Raw genomic sequence first — 20,581 nt, 5'->3', positions numbered from 1 at the left:
ACTAAATTACTTATATTAGAGAAAAAACATTTGGGAAAAAACTGAATTTTACATATCCTCAAGATAATTAGTTCTAAGAGGTGCCATTACCTTTGTCAGGTATTCCTTCATGACCTGGATGAAATAGGGCATGGCAAAATCCATGATATTGTGCCTCCATGCAGTTTCCAGGACAACATCTGGCCTTAAAAGATCGTAACAGGTAAAGAGACAAGCTCCAAAGCATTCTCTTTTTTCTTCCTGCAAAAACCACTGTAGGAGTTCTTCAGCCAACTCAGTATCTTTAGATTCAGAGGCATACTGCATTGCATCCTATTTAAAGGAAAGGATGAAGGTCAGACATTAAATTCATACACTGAACTAGTAAACCAAATAATACAATGGGGGACAAAAACTCCCAGTTACATCATTTAAGTTAAAGACTTGTTGAAAAAAAGCAAAGTACAGGTTAACAGGAGAGGTTTGACATTAACATAAGACAGTCTCCAGAACCAAGAAGTTGCCTGACTTATGTCCTCAAATGGGGACTAAGAGGCAATTCTCAGATTCACAAAACTAACACTTTTATAGACCATAATCACCTGTAACATACCATTTTAAGGTTAACACAGATCATCTGGTACTTGGTTTAACAGCTCTGCCCCCACCAACTTTATTCACCTTGTACAGGCTATCTTTCTTGCACAGTTCCACACTCTGTTTCCAGCGATTGTTGCCTTTGAAGAGATAAGCAGCAATTCTTCTGAACTCAATGAGTTCATGTTTTTCCAAACGCTGAGCAAGCGAGATATTGTCAAAGTTGTCATAAGCATCTATTGATGTTCGCAGAGCCTTAAAAAACAAGACAAAGCCATTTAAATGCCAAATCAGTATTTCATTTTAGCTTGTATTTTATGTTCCACCATTCTTGACCAATAAGCCATTATTGTATATGACTGATTATATGTGATCAACATACTGTGTAATATGTATGTATAATATGACTTGATCAATAAGCCGTTACTGTAATATGACAGCCTAGATTCAAGCATCAAACCGCAAAGTTGTAATCTGAACAAGTATCATTCTTTAATCTAACTGTATAACAATTAAGTCCTCAAAGGTACTATAAAATTTCTAAAGGTACAATTTTCTCCAAGGTTTTCAATATCAAGGACTAACTTGAATGGTTAAAAAAATTGGGAGGTTATAAAATCTGGAGGGTAAGATTTTATGCTCGAGGGAAACTACTGATACAACCAACACGATATTCAGTCATACAGATCAGCATGGGAAGTGACCCTGAAAGAAAATCATGTCGACAGTAAGAGAAAGAAAGGGCAGCTAGCTTATCCTTAACTTTAATTTTGTTTCTGTGAAATCCTTCACAAGGGAAAGCTCACTAAAGACTGATACGCTACTGGGAAGAAAAACAGCGAATAAAATATAGCAAATACCATGTAAGTTTTATGGCCTAGTTTTAAGAGATCAAAAGACTTTTTCAACTCAACCTATAGTCCAGATGGATGAGTATTTTTCTAAAGCATTAACTTGGACAAGATCTAAGCGAATTTTGCAAACTTGGCACATAATTAGGAGACATCAGATTTATCAATCCTGGAAACTTCACAAAATTTAGATGTGAGGCACACAAGTACCTTCTATTTGTAATCCTAAGGGATAATGGGCCTTTTTACTGCAAAGCACACCAACTTTACAAGTCAATGATAACCTGAGTTTTGAGAATATATGCAGGAACCAAAAAGTTTTACCTGATAATCTTCTTCTGTAATAAAGAGGTTGTTCAGTGATTCATTCACAGATTTGTTGTTGTGGTTCTGAACTGAACGCAAATACGGTTTCACCAGTGGTAACTGTTTTACCTTTAAAATAAGAATTTGTTACAAATGAATCACGTTGCTAAAGGTCCATGGACAAGTTATCCAAGTGTGCCTCAGTTCCTTGCTATGAGTAAGTTTTAAAAATTATTACCTTGCTGAAATAATTGACCGCGCGAGTATGATCCAACCGTGGAGACAGCACCATCAGCAAATCATTTAACAACAGGGGCTTGAATTCTAAGTAGAATTGTATTGCTCTGTAGTACAGTTCCACATTGGCAACCTAAATGGGAAAAAGTCCACATGTAAGGTAGCGTTATTTCCTACTGAGCTTTCTTTTTCTGAGGCCTTTATCTTCTGAAGAAGGTACACACCTTGGTAATGATATCTTTGAATTGCCCTTCTTTCCATGCATCAGTGGGATGATTCATCATGGTAATTATAGCATTATCATATTCTTCATACTTGTCATACAAAAACACCAATTCTGCCCAAAGATGAGCTTGTTCTGCAGCTCTTAGCACCTGCATAAGAAAGATTTACTTGCTTTAGATATGGGTCTCTAATTCCAGCTAATAGCAAATAAATAAATTAAAATTAAAATTGAAGTATGATTTTTAGCTACAGAGTTGCCTTACAATTAGAGGTTGGTTACCTTAGGAATATTCACTCTGGACCAGAACAGCTCCAGGTGCTCCCTCATTTTCTGTGGCTTAAATTTAGAATATAGAATAGCTAATTCGGTAAACATTCCCATATGAGCTCGCTCAAGTCCCAGTGCTGCTTCCAACATGGTTATCAGTTCTTCAAAATATCCACGATCCTAAGTAAAGGAAATAATGGAATTAAAAATAAGAATATCTGTGGCAAAAGATTTCAATTAATGCAAAAGACTCCGGTTCACTACCTGATAGTAGTTGATGAGTTCCTCCAATTCATCGGCATGTACAACAATATGAAGCCCACACATCTGAGCAAGACGGAACTCCTTCCCATCGACACAAGCGAAGCAGACCTACAATTTAAAAAATTTCAATTATGTGAACTCACATGTACACGTGGCTGGTTAATTCAATTAGTAAGTTTAAAGAGCATTCCTAAATAGCATCTTAATTCTTCATTCAAACTGTTTATTTAGATCACCTCTTTCCATGTTCGAGTACTGTTAGCTTTCCTGGCTCCATCAACAGCTGCCTGATATTCACCCAGATGAACCAAAGTAGATGCCAAGCGTCCAAAATTGGAAACATTATTGTACAACAGCTTAGCAGCATCATACATTTTTTCATCATAACAACGGTCACCAACCTGAAAAAAACACAAACCGTTTCAATCCTCTTTCCAAAGTCACAACTCAATTTAATATCGAGAAATAGTATTTTTCCTGTAAGACTTCTCCTTGGAAACCTTCAGTTGTCACATGTTCCTATTCAGCTAATAAAACCGCTCAACTATTTTTACACTCTTTTAAAGGAAAATTTAAAAGAGGAAACTCACTTGTTGGATATGAGCATTATTTGGCCCATTGATGAATTCTTCTAACTCTGCAAGGCGGTTTGTTTTAGCCAGCGCAAAAATCAATTCTGTCTCCACGTAGGACTCTCGAGCCTTCTTACGGGCCATCTGCAAGTATTTCACCAGTTCTTCCCAGTTTCCTGCATATAGGAAAATAAATAAATAAATCCAAACACACTAACATATCCAAATTTATCTTTTCACCCAAGCTACTAATTTCCTTTTCAAGGAAGCAGAAGAGAGAGTAACAAATGTAAACAGTGAAATGTATCAAAATAGCAAAACTTCTATTATGCCTCTATTATTACTGACCAAATGAATAGCTGAATTCCCCTTTTCCTTAAAGTTATAAGATTAGAGCCAAATCAGAATTTTATGAGACTTCAAAACAGAAAACTAAACTTCCCCATGGAGCTTTTAAGTTCACAAAATACAGCCTCTCTTTATCTGCACTAAGATGGAGGGCAAGTAACCATGTAGTCTCTAACTCCAATATAATTCAGAATAAGCAACTAAATTAATGCTTAGCTTATGTACATTTTCTGAGGAGATAAACATATGAAAAGTGAGAAGTCGTACCGCTAGTATTGGCAGCCTGAACAACTTCCATGTAGGATGAAGGATCATCAGCTTTGATATAAGAATCAATAGCTTCTTTCACCATGCCCTTCTGGAGCTGGGCTTTTGCAAGCTGACTCCAAACTGCAGGTTCATTGCAGCGTTCAGCAAACTCATATGCCCGATCCAAGTTTCCAATATGTTCAATTAAGACCTAGGCAACCAATTTTTAGTTAAAAAATTACAGTACAATGAATCTTACCACATAGCAATGACATTTAAATGGTTAGGATTTTATTGCTCTTTTATTGCCACAGCAATAAATTATGCCCATCCTCACAGGACAATGCATACACTGAGTCAAGAGAAGGCATTACATTTAGTAAATCAACTCAGGTCATCTGAAGATTTACCTGCACTGCTGAGGTATTAACATCAAATTTCCGAAAAATGGCAAATGCTTCTTCAAACAGCTCATTGCTGATGGCGATATTGGCAATATCTGGGGCATCGTAATTATCCAGGCGGTTAATATATTCCATAACACGGGTACGGTCAGCCTTGATTGCAGTGAGGATGAGGAGGTTTTGCAGATTCCTTTAAGGAAAAAAGATTTGAATGCAATGCTTTAAAAGCTCATTAGTCATAAAGAAAAAACACTGCAGCTATAGAGAGGTTTTTGTCTCAGAAGGTAGAGTGAGAAAGGGATATTAAAAGAGTGAGAATTAAAAAAAAAAAAAAAAAGTCAGAATTTAGACAATGTTCTCTAATCTTTGTCTCTTCGTTCCTTCCCAGAACTGACAGGCCATAATTAAAGACTGCATATAAAGGGTACTGGACCCCTCTCACAGCATACCTGTGTTCACTGAATACAGAGTTATCAAGGACAATTTTCTCCAGCAGCTCAATGAGTTCATTAGGAAGGTCTGCAGTCATGAATGCCTTGACAGTTACTGACACTTCTTCAGGGTCCTGAGTTTCAGACAAGGCTGTCTGTACAACCTACAGAGGATATATAGGGAATAAACACTGAGAATCAAGGTGGTTTTGAAGATATTATCTAATAAGAATAAGCTGGCCTCTCAGTAGAAAACTTGAAGGTGAAAACGAATGAATGAGATGAAATACCTTTAAAATATCACCCAAATGTCTTTCTATGCAAATCCAGGTATACCCATAACATGTGTACTTCCATACTCCTGAAAAAGCACCCTACCTATATTAATTCCTATCTTTCCCCTACTTAAAATATTACCCACAAACACCCCTCGTTATCACTTTAATGGCCACATATAAATCAAATACATAAATGTGGCATTATACACTTAGTAGTCCCTCTATTTTTGCCTTATATGCATGGTTCTCAGATGCTGCAATGAATTTTTTTTCCCAGGAAGCTTTGTATCTACTGGGAATTTTCCTTAGAAATGCTTCCTAGGAGAGGAACAAAAAATTAATAGTCTTCAGTTTATCCTCTTCCATATTTATACTTCTACCAGGAAAATTTAAGAACCATAGTAACAATCTTCAATTTTTAGGGTTTTTAAAAATGCTTTCAATTTTATATAGTTATAAGCCTAAATCTCTCTTGCAGTTCTAAGCTTACTACTGAGTTTATTTAACATTCACCTACTCAGTCATTTTTATTTTCTCTCACCAATCCTTATTCTTTGCTGACTTACCATTGTCCTGAATGTCTCCGATCAATTCTGTCACTTCTCAGGTATTAACAATAGCAATTCTTAACTCATTTTATTAAATATTTAATTTAGTATTCTCCTTTTAACTGTGATGAATTGAGAGAGTTCTGTATAATTAAATTCTCTCTTTGGGAATGTATTTTCTTGGAGGAGATATATTTCATTTTTGTTAACATGATACATATGTTTAGTAATTTTTAGTGTAATTTTTATTTCTTTCTATTTTTTACTGCCATCTCTCACAGTTAGATATGATCCATTTGAGTATATTTGGTATGTGATGAGGGAAAGGTTTTATTCACAGTTAAAAAGATGACTTTTAAATACATTTGCCAATTTTACCTGGTCAATTAGGGGTCTCCTGTAAGGATTGCTTTCCAACAGCACACTACCCCATAATTCTGGATCCTTTCGGCGTACCAGATAGCGGGAAAGACTCTTGAAGAGGGAATTCTCATTGCAAACCTAAATGAGATGTTAAAGATTAATGTCAAAGTAAAAGATAAAAACTTTTTATAGACTGATTTTACTTTTAAAGATTACTTCCTTATAATTATACCCTGTTAAATAATTTATAGCAAAAAAAAGTCACTTTTACATATAATCTTAAATAGGTCACAATCATGCTTTTCTTACTAAAATTCGGTCAACAGAAAAAACAGCTATTCATTTTTGGAGACTTTTAAAAAATACCCTGATGTTAGAGTTATATTTGGGCTTTAAATTCTACTCTATTGGTCTGTCTATACCTGTACCAGGATGCATGTTTTAATTGTAGAGGCTTTGTAATGTGCTTTAGTATCTGGTAGGGTGAGTCACAGCTTTCTTTTCAGTGTTTAGTTATTCTTTCTTTTTAAATTTTTTATTATTTTGTAGGTTTTTTTGGGGGGGGGGGAGGAAATAGGTTTGTTTATTTTAATGGAGGTGCTGGGGATTGAACCCAGTACCTCATGCATGCTAAGCATACACTCTACCACTGAGCTATGCCCTCCCCTTACTAGCTATTCTTGTGTCTTTATCTTCCCATGTGTATATGCATACATAGATGCATTTATTTCCTAGCTCTGACCACTGAAAAATCCTAGAAGGAAATACACCTAGAGCCTAGATTTGTGTTTCTATTGTTACTCTACACTTTTTATAAAAGGGATCAAAGCTTCCCAGAAAAATGAAAGATCCAGGGCTGGGGAGGGTATAAAATGAGCATGGTGTAACTTGTTGTGCAGGAAATTAGGAAGTGCTCAAACAGCAATGAGACCATGACCCAAAGCCATGAGAGGCAGGCTGATAAGGTTATTCTATCAGTCAAAACTGGGATAATTTGAAAATCAAAACACAAAGAAACAAACAAACATTATTGGATTATAACCCACAGAACTCATGAGTGCACGAATATACCCATGCTGACTGATAAATGTGGAGAAAGCAATGAAGTTGGAGTACTGTCATTTCGCACCCAGTGTAGAGTAAGAATGGTTAAGAAGAATCAGTAGATTCCAAACTGCGGGGCAGGGGGACTACCCACCCACCCACACACACAACAGGATATTCGCATGGTCTTAAGTGTCTCTTCACAAACTACTCAATAACTGCAGGGGAAAATCTAATAATCATACAATGGAAGACTGACAACTTGATAAAAAGTGACTCCACAAATGAAGGACAAAAGGACTTCAGGTGCTTCTGCACGTTACAGCATGGGAAAGACAAAACTTCAGTCATAAATTTTGGATGGAAATGCACAATCTAAATATAATCAGTAGGAACTATAAGAAAAACTCAAAGAACATTTTTTTTTAAAAGAGACTTTTCATTCACGTGAAATATACAGAGTAAGTGAACCCACAGAGACAGAAGGCAGTTTGTAGGTTGTCAGGGGCTGGAAGAAGGCAGAGAATGAGTACCGGATTTCCTTATGTGGTGATGAAAACTTGAAACTAGACAGACTGGTGATTACACAACATCGTAAATGCACTAACTGCCAGTTGTTCACTTTCAAATGATTAATTTTATGTTACGTGAATTTTACCTTAATAAAAAGTTAGAAAAAGTCTATTTGTACAATGATGTCTGACAATAAAAGACAAAGAAAGGCTGAAGAATTGTTTCAGATCAAAAGAGACTAGAAAGATATGAGTACATTCAATATGTAATCCTAGACTGGAGGGGAAAATTTCTTTTAAAGAACATTATTGGGTCAATTGACAAAATCAGAATTTCTTTTAAAATCTATTTTATTCCATCAGTGTCAGACTGACCAAGGTTGCTATTTATAACGTGGTTATGAAAGAGAATATCCTTATTCTTAGGAAACACACACGGAAGAGGTATGAAGCCATGATGTATGCAACCTATTCTCACACGGTTAAAAATTTAAATGTGTGTATATATACACCCATGTATGTATATATGGTGTGTATTATGTGTACATGAGAGTGTATGAGAACACAAGTGATAAAACTAGTGGGGTTAAATGTTAACAGGTGAGTACAGACAATCTACTATTTTGGCCACTTTAAAGTTCATAATCATCGGCAAAGTTTTTTAAAAAGCATGTCTCTTCCAAAAACGCCCCATTATTACTTAAAACCACTCTGAAACTATCAAAATATAAAATGGTTTGTAAAAATGCAGTCTTCTCTCCACATGGTTCAGCTAGCAGTACTCACATTAATAAGTTCCAGGTCACACTGGCCACGTTCATAAGCAACACAGGCCAGATGTGGATCTCTCTTCTCACAGTACTTCCCAACAACACGACTGTCATAATAAGGATTTTCACGAAGAAATCTCTCTGGGTTATTATTACTGTCTATGTAGATTTTGGCTAATGCATTGTGAGTAGCAGGCTCTTCACAGCCCTCATGGATTCTCGCCTCTAGCCATGGCAGGAGCAGTTTCAATCTAGTAAAAACAAACAAACAAAACACACACAAAAACCCACATATACACATACTGTATTATATGTAAATAACACACTTTTGACATGCTAACTATGTAAGTACCTTATGGTCTATAATGTGCTTCCCATGTATTATTTTGAATTCTCCAACAATCCTATTACAAATTGGGAAATTAAGACCCGGAAATGGTTTAATGACTTGCCCAAGATTACACAGACAGTATGTAAGACTATTTCATACTCTCCCAAATCTATCAGCTACATTATCTAGATAGGATATAGAAAGAAGAGATGACAGATTCACAGACTGTTCTTTTTTCTTCTTTTTAACCCTTTTTTTTCAGCAGGGGAGGGATGGTAATTCGGTTTACTTATTTGTTTTATTTTTAGAGGAGGTGCTGGGGATGGAACCCAGGACCTGGTGTATGCTAAGCATGCGCTTCTACCAGTCGAGCTATTCCCTCCTCCTAGACTGTTCTTTTTTACACTGGTCAAAGTATCTAGACCTAAATAAATCTTGCCTAGGAGTAGGATAGGGATATGGAACAAGAAAATAGGCCAGATTATCTGAGGTTCCTTTCAATTCTAACACAATTAACATATATCATTACCTATAGCCAAAAGAAGCAGTACCCCAAATACATACCAGGAACAAAAATCTGGTAGCTTTAGAACCTCTGGGCTTAATAATGCTAGCAGTCATATGATCACTCCACCAAGGGACATGGCTTTGCTAAGCTACAGCTTATATTTCAATGGTCCAGATGACCAACACTCTTATCATGGTTTAAATAACATGTTAAATTGTTATGACCTATAATCACTTTAAATTAGTCTCAAGCTTTTAAAAATCAGTGTTCTATTTTATATCTTCATTGTCCTTAAATGCAGAATTTTTCCATGTTCGAAACATTCCAATATAAATTCTATGAATACCATTAGTAGAACACCTATACCAACACAGTTTAAAATTAAACCCCATAGGCTTTCTTGATATCTTTTCATAGATAGAGTAACCTTATACTATTTTTCTAACCCACTAACTTCATTTACATCAGCACTTTCTGAACACTAGTTCATCAAAATGTCCCAACTAAAAAAACATACTTCATGTACTTTTTTAGTATTAGACACACTCACATATATTCTCCTCTATTGGAAATTTGTAATTCACATTATCATATTAAGGTTCAACTTAAAAATCAGTTTAACATAGAGTTACAGGGTTATAGAGGAAACTCTTTTCTCTTGTTATACCTGATAAGAATTTATCACAGAAGAATTAGTTATTAAATATGGTGGTATCATACCTAACTAAAAGGAGGCTTTTTACATAGTTTATATGAAAAACAGCTATGTGGTTTGACTCTGTGTAATTGTAAACATGTAAAAAAAAAAATTGATCAACCAGGTTAACAGATATTCTATAATATCTCAGAAAACAGCAAAACATTTTTTTTTCCAGCGCTATACATCAAGCTATAGCTAGCTTATCACTTCTAAATTAGGCATCTCCAGCAAATTAAGGTCTATGAGTTACTGAGTAGCTTTTAAGGCAACTGACAGGTTATACTTTTATTCACTACCACACTAGGAGAGACTAGTAATTTATTCCAGTTATGAAGATGAGAACAGTACTGCACCTGTTTCTTTTTTCAACCTCAGCAACAAGCTCATCAGTAGAGAATTGACCTCTTACAACAAGAATCAAGTTTTTGATGACATCTTCAGAGCAATCAACATCAAGCAATCCTCCAATAACCACAGGAAGTCGACTTGGATTCACCTACGGTTAAAAAAAAAAAAGTCGTAATATTCATAAGCAAAACCAAAAGAAATTAAAAAAAAAAAAAAAACTCATTTCCCTCTTCAAGCTCAGTTTTTTTTGTTTTGTTTTGTTTTGTTTTGTTTTTTTATTTCTTGGAGCTCAGTTTTAAAATTCAGTTGTCTGGCTTGGGTTAATTAATTACCTCAGCATTCCTCCAAAGCATAAGTAAGTCCAAAGATGCTACAGTCATGAAATGATTATGGAACATCATCTGGTAAAAAGGCCTCCATTATAGCAACACTGCCTTTCTGTTTGGGGAGTGAGAAGATAAAAGTTTCTAATATCTTTAGTTAAGATGGTTTTAATACTGTGCTTTAGAGTCTATGGCCTCTACTCAGATACCTCAGAGGCTATCAAATAAGTAGGGTGTAGGCCACTTAACTTTTTCAATGATAGCAGCTCTGTTCTATTCTATGTACTTGGCATGCACATAAAATTTTAAAGGATTCTGCTGGGGTAAAAAAAAAAGTTGAAAGTCATTGTAGCTCACTCTTACTGGGCACAGAGTTTCAAAAGGGTGAAAATTTCCAGTGTGAGAAGTAAAATCTACAAGATTATATTTTTAAGTTATCTAAGGATTACTTACCTTCTGTACATATATCTCTATATACTTTTGAAGATTATTTCTATATAAATAGAGCACCAAATCGTGGACAAAGTCAAATCGATCACATACAATGATAAGTGGTAACTGATCTGTTAGCTTCGCTTCCTGAAAAACAAAACAAAAAGAAACATTAATTTTCTTCTTCTGTGAGATTATCAATGTAAAATATGAAAAGCTGTTTTATACTTGGCTCATATCCCAATAGCTGAAGAATGCCTAACCCAGTTTCAGTAAATTTTTATGAATACCTATAGTCACAGCAAAATACCAGGTCCTTCCCACACATACTCTTTACAAAAACAGGCAACAAGATTTGTGAGCCACCAGTGACACTGAGGGTATAAATAATCACACTGGGACTTTAATTAATAGTAACAAGTGAATATGGAGCTGATTTAAGAGCTATAGTCATACTGTCAAACTAGGTATATATGGCTCACATTTCTTTCAAACTAATGACTTATTTTTTTACCCCTCCCCATTCCAATCTATATGGCCAGCTTCTAACACACTATTACAATAAAGCCTACAAGAGCAGCATGATGGTGATGGCCATGAATTAAATACACCATATGTTGCTATAACATACAAGTTAAAAAAAAAAAACACCTAAAGCATCTTTAAACTGCCAATTGCTTTTATCATTACAAATACCAAGCTATCATCCTACATATAGATTGACACAGATGTTACAGACAGATAGGTAACACCTGTACTGGGCATTTACCTGATACATGTCCTGTTACATTCCACAGACATTAGGTACAGCACAAAAAACAACAGTTTCCATCAGGAATTCATTTATACACAGTGAAACATTCCTCAATAAATGATTCCTCTATGACAGTCTACTAAGGAAGGAGAACTAATAAGCAGGGTAGGGCTTTCCTCAATGACAGCCACTAAGAACATCATTTGCAAGGTCAAAATAAAATGTTTCCTAAGTCTAACACCGATCAGTCACCCAATTATAAATAATTAGAAGATTAGTCTATGAAGTACTCAGAGAACACTAAACTAAATCCGGGAGTTGTAAGAAATCTTGAATAAAAAAATCAAAATGGCTGTAAATCTGAAGTGGATGTCCAGCTGCAGATTTTTCACATCGAGGAAAGTCTCAAGCAAGTGTTACTAGCACCATGGAAACTTTGTACTAACAGCTGCTGCAATCATTTCTAAAAAGAATGTTTGATTGATCAATGTGAAAGACTTCTGTAGGCCAAGTGTTTCCTACTAAACAAGTATCAACACATTAATCTTCAACTTGTTTAATATGTATGTAAGATATTAAATAGCGTATTTCACCACTTAGGGAAAAAACACACTTGCAAGTAATCTAAGACTACTTAGGTATTCTAGTCTCATACATATGTGTTTAAGATTTCTACTACAAAGACAAGTATTTGTATTTGCAAAGAAAATTTAAATTTGAAAAAAATAGACAAAAACTGGGATACATTTTTTTAATTTATAAAGAATTTTGAATTTTGGTTGCTTGCTTCTGTTTTAATTGAAGTATAGTTAATTTACAATGCTGTGTTAGTTTCAGGTATACAGCAAAGTGATTCAGTCATATATATATGTGTGTATATATATGTTCTTTTTCAGATTCTTTTCCAATATAGGTTATTATAAAATATTAAATATAAATGTAGCTCCTTGTGTTATACAGTAGGTCCCTATTATTTATCTATTTTATAGATAGTAGTGTGTATATGTTAATTCCAAACTCCTAATGTATCACCCCTCTCCTTTTCCCTTGGGTAACCATGTTTGTTTTCTATGTCTGTGAGTCTATTTCTGTTTTGTAAATAAGTTCCCTTGTGTCATTTTTTTAGATTCCACATATAAGTGACATCATATGATATTTGTCTTTCTCTGGAGATATTTTCTTGATTGCCTAAATTTGCACATGATTTCATACATGAGAATAATGCTATTAATACTTCAAATTTTTACTAAAAGGTTTCTCTTTTGTTATATGGTTAAAGACTTTAAGATTAAAATTGAAATTATGTAAACAAATTCAGGCTTTCTTAAACATAAAGCTATTCATTTAACTAATTATTTACTAAGTATCTATGTACCAGACACTGGAATAAGTGGAAATACAGCATTGGAGATTTAACAGAGAACAAAGTAAGCATTCCCCAAAAGGACTTACATTCTAGTGGGAAGAGACACTGTCTTATAGTGTTAAGTGTTATAAAGGAAAAGAGCGAGATATAGGAGAAGTGATGATGGAATAGGAATAGGTGTTATTTTATTTTTAGATAGGTAATCTGAGGTGTCCTTTCTCATGACATCTGATCAGAAATCTGAAAGAAGGTAAGGGAACAGGTCATGAAAGTCTGAGAAGAAACTGGAAAACGACACAAGCAAAGGCCCTGGGGCAGGAGAGGGTTTAGGGAGTTCCAGGAATAGCAAGCAGGCCAACGAGGTTGAAGCAAAACCAAGAGAGGAAAAAGGATAGAAAAATAAGATCAAAGGTAGCAAGAAGAGGCTCATCGGTCTGAAGAACAGCTCTATGTTTTCTGTTCAGGGCTACAGTTTCAGAAGGTTAGGGCATGAACTGAATAATGCTAATGACACCATTTCATCCTACTTACAGGCTACTTTAAAGAATTTATATTCTACCAATCTCTGTATTCCTGGTGGCTAGCATATAAATGATACATGTTTAATGTTCAAGATTAGATTCAGAGAAGTATTTTTCTTATTATCACAGTTTACATACACCACCAGTCAATTATATAGCTAGTACCTCTAAAATGAAGTTTAATAACAATAATGATGAGATGTAGCATTGCACGTACATACTACAGGTCAGTAACGAGTGAGTAAATGGTTTAACACTTTCATTCTCATTACTGGCGTGAAAGGCTGAATATACAACAGCAGAATCTTAGCAATGAGCTCACATTTCAGATTATTTAATGATAAGACACCATGTTTCCCTAACTCAGCCTGGAATTAAAATTCCTTCAAGAAGTCAGGAATAACTAAAAACCAAGAAGAAACAAAAGTTGCCTGACAGAAAGGCTAACTCTGCCTTACTTGCAAGGCTTGTTAACCATGGTTACCACTTGAACACCTATGGCATACAAGGTACTTGACAAACACAGTTTGTGGTTGAAGAAACCGAGGCTGAGACACATTAGTTAATCTGCCTGAGGTAACAGCTAGATATTTACTGAATGAATAAACTATACCTAAAAACAGAAAGAAATGGAATTTGAACTAGGTCTGACTGGTTCAAAAGCCCATAATTCACATCCACTCTCCTCTAACAGACTCGCATCCAGTTCCCAAGTGTGGAGGGGAATCCTCATCTAATTAGATCTCATGGGCTAAGCACCACAAGACTGCACCATCCTATATTCCAGAGGATTTCCTGAAGCTCAAGAACATCATAATTAGGTGAAAACAGTTAATTTAGTCCTGCTTTACTTATACGATAACTTAATACTAAAGAAATTACAACTGAAGCATAAAAGTTGAGAGCTTAATAAAAACACAAAGAAATCAGTGTCAGATGTGGTAGTATTTTTTAAAAAAGGAAACAGTACTGATACTCAAAGGAGGAACTGAACTGGTATCATGGGTACACTAGCCAAGCATAGAGCATGAAATCCTTCTCATTTGGAGGGGTTTTTTGACACCAGAAAGTCCTGGGTTCAGACACATCATACTAGCCAGGCAGGCTACTCAGAATATTCATGATGGCTAAAACACTATAAAGCTATACTTTGGGGGAAAGTTTATCTTTTAATCTAAAATATAGGGCAACTTCAGCACTTCTAATTACATCATTACACTACAACCCCTAAGGGTTCAGCTATTTAATCTAAGTATTAAGTTCTTCAAAAGAACAAACAGCTAAAACTATAGATTATCTAAAAATGATGATTGCAGTAAGGAAAGCCTATTTTTTCCTACTAAATTTCACAATAAACATTTCGGTTTCAGTTTCAATCTAAAATCTCCCAGAAGAAAAAAATACTTAAGAATTTTATATACTATCTCTGGAATCATTTCATATATGTTTAATATAAATGTAAAATACATAAATATTCTATACTTTTCCTAATTTTTATAAGCAACTGCCAATTCTAAAGTATTATTTTCCTCACAAAGTAACTAGTAGGTATGAGAATGAAGCTAAAGTTAAATATTTAACAAAATTAACTGCCCTTAGGTGTGCTTTAAAGGCTAAGAATCCTTAAATCATTACTCTTCATTCCAACTCAGGCAACCCTTACTTCTCTACAACCAAATTCATGTGTCACAAAAGCTGAAGATTTTTTTGTTTGATTGTAACTTAAATTTATGAGTTAATAAATGATTAATACTCAGTTTCTAGAGTCAGGCTAATTTGTTAAGAGAAAAACTATGTTCTTTACACAATAGAATATATATATATATATTTATATATAACAGAGGCTCCTTAACATGACACTGAGGGCAAGCGGATCTTAATATTCAAAAAGAGCCTAAATGATATTTTAAAATACTGAGCATCTACAACCACTTTTTGAAATTTTTCTTCCAAAAATAAAGTGAAAGAAAGAAAATTCCTCTGAGATAGTGGGGTGTGTTTTTTTTTTTTTTTCCATTTAAACAGATGGTCATTCTTAAGTATTACTTACCAATTTCCTTCCCTATTTCAAAGGAAACCACAAAGTATTAAATTTGGAAGAAATAATTCAGCACACAATATGAGAATGCTAAGAATTTCACACTTAGGGGAAAAATATTTTAAAACTATGAGCAAACCCTTGTAGAACTGCTGATCTTCAACCCAACCAGAAGATGCATTACTCAAAACCAATTACCTTGAGAAAATTCTTGACTCGCTCAGGATCATAGCAGTTGCTTTCTCTGCAGATTCTTTCTACTTCTTTGATCTGCCCAGTCTTGCAAGCTGCCTGAATATATTTAAAGTGCACGTCTGGGTCCTGACTAAAGTTAACAATGGATCCCAGAAAATAAAAAAGACCTTAAAGAAACAAATAATTAAAATTAAGCACAGGTGCACCTTTGAGAATAACAGAAATAAAAAATACCTAAGCAATTAAACATTATACTAATTATACCTCAATTTAAAAAACATCAAACACACTATTATACTGAATACTCCCAAATAAAAACTGATTGCTTAAAAAGCTCAATGAGAATTCAGTTCAATAAACAGATTTGCACTTTAATCCCTACAAAACAGAAAATTCAATCCAATGTTTTCTAGTAGCTGAGAAACACTTAGGAGGCAACTGCTTAATATCAAAGCTATTATCATACCATATTCCATGTAAGAAATTTTAAACGAAGTCCATTATAACAGGTGTTTTTCTATATGCAATTAATGGGAAACATGCAAAAGTTGCTTAAGAATTTAATATAGTGCTGTTCAACAGAATTTTCTTCAGTGATCCAAATAATTCTATATCTGTATTATCTAATATAGTAGCTACTAACCATATGTAGCTTATGAGTATCTGAAATGTAGCTAGTGTGACCAAATAACTAAATTTTTAATTGTATTCAATTTTAATTACTTTAAATTTACATAGCTGTATGTGGCTGGTGGCTACTATACTGAATGAACAGTATAAATGCAGCGCATAGTTAACAGAAAATGAAAAAACTAAGAAAATCAGTAGAAATCTCTCATTCCTTCTGTCTAGAGCAGTACTATAAAGAGAGGGAAGGAAAGGTAATTGGGAACCAGATGTTTAGCTAATGAACCTAAAAGCCACTAACAGTGATCACATTAGTATTTAGTTCTCAACTGGGGGTGATTTTCTTCCCAGGAGACATTTTTGGTAGTCACAACTGGTGGAGCCCATGCTACTGGCATCTAGTGGACTGAAGCCAGTGATGCTGCTAAATATCCTGCATGCACACAACACATCCTCCAACTCAACAAATTATCCAACCCAAAACGTCTGTAGTGCTAAACTTGAGAAAACCTGCTGTACAGTGACAAGTCACAGAATGTCCTTGGCTAGAAACTTTGCCACAATAAGAATCAGATAATATAAGCATGAAATCTTACTATATCCAATTATTAGTATTTTAATCTTATATATTTATGACAAAGCTACTATATATATTTGAATTTTAAAATTCTGCCTTTAATCCACCTATAGAATATCCATGCAGTCTTGCTCATTGCTCATCCCTAGAACCTGACATAAAAGATGCTTGACAACATTTACTGAATAATAAAACTTAAATTATCCCATCAAAGTAAGCTTGTAGAAAGAATTTCCAACAGCCTATGACCATACCAATAACACCTCTTGGCTATCTTAAATAATTTAAAACAACTCAGAAACTCATAATTACCTTCAAAACTCTTGAAAGATTCAAAAAGTTCAATCAGAGACTGAGTTGACAGCTGTTCGTGATACTTTGAAGCCACTTGAACACAGATCTGTAGATTCTGACGAATATTAGCCGACAGCATGGCCCTGAGGCATTCGAGGGAGTCTTCTACTGATAAGGACCCAAAGTAATTTACTAACCACTAGAGGACAAAATAAATAAAATAATGTTGAACATAATGGCGATATGAAATTACTATCATTCAGTAACGCAAACACATTTTCAGTATACTAATTAGTCATAACTATTAAGAGACTGAAATACCTCAGGGTTAAGAAGATGGGTGTGAACAACCGCACGCTTTATATCATACAAATCAGTGAAGTGCTCTAATGCACGCTGTAGGAGGCCAGCCTTTTCACACAGCTGAGCGATATGAGCCCGGTCATAATGTGTGAACATCTGATTCCCTAGAATAGCATCTGCGACCTATAAAATCACAAACAGGATGAGTTTATTTTATCACCCCATTTATATCAGTAATCCCATATCCAGATTACATAAGATTCACTAATGAACACATAAAGGAGAGAAGGTACAAAGGAATGTTAGCTGAATTTTCTTAAATGAGGAACAGGCATCTCAGTAGCTTCAAATAACTTAATCTAAGAAGCTCTGAATAACCACAGAAACAGTGCTGGAAACAAAACACGCCAAAAAAGCATGAAAACACGTACTTGAGGTGCATGCATAAGGTTCATCTCAAGCAATCGTGTCTGTAAAGGACCTTCCGATGGCCGGTTATTCTTCAGGGCATCCAGTAAGAACGCAGTGCACTGCTGAATTAGATTGTATTCCATAAACACGTCCACAATCTGCAAAAAAAAAAGAAAGATTTGAAGAAAATTGTTTTTAAGATGCTTAAAAGCTGCTTTATGATACTGTTGATAATATGTAAACAAAAGGAAATTAAACATTATTTCTTCCTTTACATACAAAAAATTGCCAGACCAAATCTCAGATTTAAAGAATATTATTTGGACAACATTAACTTCATAACTTAAGAAAAAAATTTGTCTTCTGGAGTGACTTTTAGTTCGAGTAAAAACTATTTCAAGATACTATATAATAGCAGAATACAAACTGATAAAAATTTAAAATTTTGATGAACTATTTAAAACACAGAAAAACATAAAAATGAAAGAGTCTGTGACTCCCACTTCGTATATGCATCTCTTCCCTCTCCCCTCACCTAATGGGAATGACTATCCTTGCATTTTGTTATTCCCATACGTTTTTCATATTTTTAATACATATACCTCCTCTAAAAAAGGTGGTGTTTGTTTTGCATGTTCTAAAATTATATACAGATAGTATCTTACTGTCCATTCTTCTGCAACTTGCTTATTTTGGTAACATACTTGAGATTTATCCATGAAAACAGACATAGCTCTAATTTCTACAAATAGAAAGGTTAACCTATTCTCCAAAGTAATTTCTACAAACAGAAAAGTTAACCTATTCTCCAAAGATCCCCTCATTCTCTGTTTAAATCAACTTCTACAAAATATATTTAAATTCCTTTACCTGTGTGATATCAGCAAGAGGTTCTTCATCCTGAACTAACATTTGAGCAAACTGCTGTCCCTGATCTGGACTGATACGCATGACATTTCTCAGCAGAAAGATCCAGTCTGGAGTATATCCAACCTACAAACACAGAAAAATTTAACCCCTGCTGCAAAGTTCCATTTTGACATCATTTAAAGCTTTTTCTATAATAGAATCTTGCTAATTCAGAACTATTGGTAAAAGTATAAATTCAGTTTTAACTCAGAAGCTTAATTTAACCTTGGTTATATAAGACAAAGATACCTTGGTGACAACATGCTTGAACAAATAGTTGTAAATTTTTCACTGGCTTATTCAGTTTCAATGACCACAGAAAAATTTGTTCTAACAGGTTAAACATACTCTAGCAACTTAAACCCTGATGAGTCATGCAAAAGTAACTATCTCCATTTTTGAAGTGCAATTTTTTATCTGAGAGTAGTAACACCGTTTTTATACTTTTCCAAGTAATTAATAGTGAATTTCCTTAAATTTTTAAAGTCACTGAGAGTTACTATAGGCTCATTTCTCTCAATGTTTTAGTGAATTTATGCTGAGTATTTGTTTCACTGAACTCACTTTTTTAGCATACAAAACAATCTTCTGGACTTGACCTGTTTCTGCAAAGCACTGAATGACCTTATTTGGGACATTAGCCCTTAGGTACACACTGAGTGCCAGTGTAGGGTCCACAGATTTCACAAGGTCTCCCAGTTCTTCAGAGCATTCCAGCTGTCCAAAGGAAAGAGAGCCTGTTTAGTAATCCATGAGGTATTTTATAACCAGCACTTGACACAACTTCCCCTACAAATAATAACTAACATGACAGTTACTCAGTTGTCCCAGAAACGTATGATAAATATGCAGTAGTTGTGCTTATAAAGACTCTTGATTTTGCATTCACAGCAGTATCTCCAGAGAATTTTCCACACATCCTACTTAAACAAGGATTAAAAACCCACCAAGACTTCACACTTACCAGTATTACCAACTATCTTCTTAGAAATGTAAATAATTAAAAAGCAGAATCTTGTACTTCTAACTATTAAAAATATTCAGGTGTCAGACTCCCGTGGTCCCAATTTTTCAAGAACAATGCAATCCTTAATGTAATGTTATCAAATGAAAATCTGATTTAAGGAGTCAGATGAGGCTTACCACAAGGACCACTATTAAAATTAGAGCAGAATCTGTATGTCTGAAGGATCTAAGTTCCATTAACTTCTCGACGTCTGGATTTAAGGTTGTAAATAAGGCCACTAATTTAACAAGGTCAAACAGATAAAAATTTTAGAATTTTTAGGTGGCATGCAGGCAAATATCCTCTGTACTGTTCAACCTGCCTCAGTCAGCTGCCCAATCTGGAAAGCAGCTTCTCTAAGAGAGTTTTGCTTTATACACTAGAGCTGATTTTCTACTTGTTCTGATTATGTCAGAGAATAGCCCTGATAAGTCAATACTGAGAAGCTCTACCAGAGTCTATACCTCTTAACTTAACATGCTAACTAAATGAAGAGTTGACCAGTGTCCTTTTAACCACAAATGGATCCCATATGACCATTCACACAAACAAGTAATGATGCTCAAAAAGCTTTCACGCTGTTATGCTGGTCAACTCAGTTACCTTGGCTGTTCCCATCCTCCCTTATCTTAAATAATTAAGACGGATCTCAAATACTAGTGTGGCTAGTAACAACTCTTCAGCAGACTCCC

At 34.7% G+C, this 20,581-nt stretch overlaps 1 protein-coding gene across 2 annotated transcripts in view; it reads right to left on the bottom strand.

Moving 5' to 3' along the window:
• CLTC (clathrin heavy chain) overlaps positions 1 to 20,581 on the bottom strand; it is a 58,304-nt gene that overhangs the window by 7,324 nt on the left and 30,399 nt on the right. For both annotated transcript variants that reach the window (XM_010990437.3, XM_010990438.3), the window contains exons 9-30: positions 19,448 to 19,600; positions 18,845 to 18,967; positions 17,995 to 18,132; positions 17,582 to 17,746; positions 17,279 to 17,459; positions 15,766 to 15,929; positions 10,910 to 11,035; positions 10,139 to 10,281; positions 8,263 to 8,497; positions 5,936 to 6,058; positions 4,750 to 4,895; positions 4,307 to 4,490; positions 3,915 to 4,107; positions 3,318 to 3,475; positions 2,964 to 3,128; positions 2,728 to 2,835; positions 2,476 to 2,643; positions 2,195 to 2,344; positions 1,972 to 2,103; positions 1,752 to 1,862; positions 661 to 831; positions 91 to 312 (exon numbers count right to left, since the gene is read on the bottom strand). In XM_010990437.3, the coding sequence (XP_010988739.1) occupies positions 91 to 312; positions 661 to 831; positions 1,752 to 1,862; positions 1,972 to 2,103; positions 2,195 to 2,344; positions 2,476 to 2,643; positions 2,728 to 2,835; positions 2,964 to 3,128; positions 3,318 to 3,475; positions 3,915 to 4,107; positions 4,307 to 4,490; positions 4,750 to 4,895; positions 5,936 to 6,058; positions 8,263 to 8,497; positions 10,139 to 10,281; positions 10,910 to 11,035; positions 15,766 to 15,929; positions 17,279 to 17,459; positions 17,582 to 17,746; positions 17,995 to 18,132; positions 18,845 to 18,967; positions 19,448 to 19,600 (3,459 nt within the window). The remainder of the gene's footprint in view (positions 1 to 90; positions 313 to 660; positions 832 to 1,751; positions 1,863 to 1,971; positions 2,104 to 2,194; positions 2,345 to 2,475; positions 2,644 to 2,727; positions 2,836 to 2,963; positions 3,129 to 3,317; positions 3,476 to 3,914; positions 4,108 to 4,306; positions 4,491 to 4,749; positions 4,896 to 5,935; positions 6,059 to 8,262; positions 8,498 to 10,138; positions 10,282 to 10,909; positions 11,036 to 15,765; positions 15,930 to 17,278; positions 17,460 to 17,581; positions 17,747 to 17,994; positions 18,133 to 18,844; positions 18,968 to 19,447; positions 19,601 to 20,581) is intronic.

Source organism: Camelus dromedarius, chromosome 16 (genome assembly GCF_036321535.1).
Source record: "Camelus dromedarius isolate mCamDro1 chromosome 16, mCamDro1.pat, whole genome shotgun sequence".
NCBI classification, from domain to species: domain Eukaryota; kingdom Metazoa; phylum Chordata; class Mammalia; order Artiodactyla; family Camelidae; genus Camelus; species Camelus dromedarius.
Note: the sequence above shows the minus strand (reverse complement) of the source record. Positions and strands in the feature narration are given on the sequence as shown.